The following is a 2,645-nucleotide window of genomic DNA, read 5'->3' on the forward strand; positions in this document are numbered from 1 at the left end:
TTCAGGAATTGCTCAATGCGGCTTTTGGGAGTCCGGATGAGAACCCATTTAGTACTTGATTTGAGGTTTTTGGTTTCTTTTTCTTTCTTTTCTTTTTTTTTTTAGGTAGTTATTATTAGTTTTAATATATATATATATATATATATATATATATTGAACGTCTGAGAAGGTTGATATAAATTTGTTATTCTAGACCACGGAAGACTTTACTCTTTTTGGATTTGCTTCAAGGGCTGTTTTGACTACTACCTCTAACTCCTCATGCGGTTTTGGGCGTGAGTTCCAATCTTTTTCATTGCCTTGTCTGCATAACTTATCAACGGTCAATTTTGGCGTTTCTCCCAGTATATAGACTTGCATTGGAATGGTACATAAATATGAATTTATGACAGAATTGGAAGATGTGCTTATAAATTAATTAATATCTCTCCTTACCTGGATATCGCGTCGGAAATTACTGTAAAGTTTGTTGGCATAAATGTAGATAGATATAAATTTTGATAAGTTTGGACTGTTTGGTGGTTGCAAAAATCGAGGGGTCGCCCCTCAACGTCTGATTGGTTGCACCATGTGCAGCTCCAAAAAGGAAATTTTGGCCCAAGAGGATGAAGTAACTTGGTGCCTCCAACCCAACCTCGCAGAATCCGCCATCTTCCTCTGGGACACCTAATCAGTCTTCGCCGTGGAACAGGGCGCATTTCGACAGGAATACGTTCTGTCTTGTTAATTGTCTTGCTTCTCTCGGGTTCGTTTCTTCTGCGTGTGTTCGACCCCTCCCACAACCATGGCTTTCGCCGGCCAGACTCCTACGATCATTGTCTTGAAAGAAGGTCAGTTCGTCCCCGCTACTTACATCCTTCTGCCTACTTAGCTACTCTACAGGCACGGATACATCCCAAGGAAAGGGCCAGATAATATCCAACATCAACGCCTGTCTGGCAATCCAGTCGACGGTTAAGGGAACCCTCGGCCCATATGGTGGAGATCTATTAATGGTAGATGCCAACGGGCGTCAGACCATTACCAATGATGGGGCGACGGTAATGAAGGTTAGTTAACGTTGTTGCCCTTTTATTTTATATCCGTTAACTAGCTATTTTGATGGACTTTGGCTTTGTATTTCCATGTAGCCCATTACGGAAACCCAACCACACTAACACTAGATGAATCATAAATATTTTAGCTCCTTGACATTGTCCATCCAGCCGCACGCATCTTGACAGACATCGCGAGATCACAAGACGCCGAAGTTGGAGACGGTACTACCTCCGTCGTTGTTCTAGCCGGAGAAATACTGAAGGAGCTCCGCGACGCCGTGGAGCAAGGCGTCAGCTCGCAGATCATCATCAAAGGCCTGCGGAGGGCAAGTGCACTGGCTGTCAACCGCGTCAAGGAGATTGCCGTTGATTTGCGCAGCACACATGGAAACATTGAGACGAAGGTGGAGACACTGCGACGGTTGGCGGGGACGGCAATGAATAGCAAGTTGATAAAAAGGAATTCAGATTTTTTTACGAAAAGTTAGTATTCCCCCTTTTCCCTCTAAAGTTGATCTGGTTACAGGGCATGGGTTTTTGGTTATGGCCGAAGGGAGATGGGCTGACTCTTGTTCCGAAGTGGTCGTCGATGCGGTCTTATCTCTGGACCAAGACGATTTGAATGAAAAACTTATTGGCGTGAAGAAGGTTACCGGCGGTGCTCTTCAGGAATCTCTCTTCATCAATGGTGTTGCGTTCAAGAAGACATTTTCATATGCTGGTTTCGAACAACAACCGAAGTTCTTCAAGAATCCTAAGATCGTATGTTTGAACGTTGAACTAGAGCTAAAAAGTGAGAAGGACAATGCAGAGGTGCGCGTGGAGCAGGTATCGGAGTACCAGGCTATCGTCGATGCGGAATGGCAAATCATCTTCAATAAGATGGAAGCCCTCTACAAGACTGGGGCGAAGGTCGTGTTGAGCAAGCTGCCCATCGGTGATCTAGCCACACAGTACGATTTTATCATCCCTTTCTTCTCCCATTACTATACATACTGATACACAGCTCAGATACTTCGCCGACCGTGATATCTTCTGTGCGGGCCGGGTCGCTTCCGACGACATGGAGCGCGTCTGCCAGGCCACCGGCGCCTCCACCCAATCTACATGTACGGACATCCAAGACCGCCATTTAGGAACCTGTGGCGCCTTCGAAGAGCGCCAAATTGGCAGCGAGCGCTTCAACATCTTCTCCGACTGCCCTGCCGCCAAAACCTGCACCCTCGTCCTCCGTGGCGGTGCTGAACAGTTTATCGCGGAGGCTGAACGCAGTCTCCATGACGCCATCATGATTGTCAAGCGCGCGCTGAGAAACACGAGCATTGTCGCCGGTGGTGGTGCTACGGAAATGGAGCTCTCCGGCTATCTGCACAGTTTCGCGGATAGGAACGTGCCGCATAAGCAGCAAGCGGTCGTCAAGGCGTTTGCGAAGGCGCTGGAGGTCATCCCCCGCCAGCTCTGCGATAATGCTGGCTTCGATGCAACGGATATTCTTAACCGATTACGCGTGCAACACAGGAGGGATGTGTGGGCGGAGTTGATTTTGATAATGACGTGTTCGGATATATGGAAGCCGTTTGTGTGGGAGCCTAGTCTTGTCAAGGTCAA

At 47.3% G+C, this 2,645-nt stretch overlaps 1 protein-coding gene across 1 annotated transcript; it reads left to right on the forward strand.

Moving 5' to 3' along the window:
* Window positions 1-784: 784 nt before the first annotated feature.
* HCAG_05525 (T-complex protein 1 subunit eta) lies at window positions 785-2,329 on the forward strand (the record flags this gene model as incomplete). The annotated part of the gene is made up of 6 exons (XM_001540008.1): window positions 785-830; window positions 883-1,049; window positions 1,184-1,520; window positions 1,564-1,990; window positions 2,049-2,275; window positions 2,310-2,329. The coding sequence occupies 6 exons, from the start codon at window positions 785-787 to the stop codon at window positions 2,327-2,329; spliced, it is 1,224 nt and encodes a 407-aa protein (XP_001540058.1).
* Between the last annotated feature and the right edge of the window lie 316 nt (window positions 2,330-2,645).

The sequence above is a fragment of the Histoplasma capsulatum genome, genomic scaffold (assembly GCF_000149585.1).
Source record: "Histoplasma capsulatum NAm1 scaffold_5 genomic scaffold, whole genome shotgun sequence".
NCBI classification, from domain to species: Eukaryota; Fungi; Ascomycota; class Eurotiomycetes; order Onygenales; family Ajellomycetaceae; genus Histoplasma; species Histoplasma mississippiense.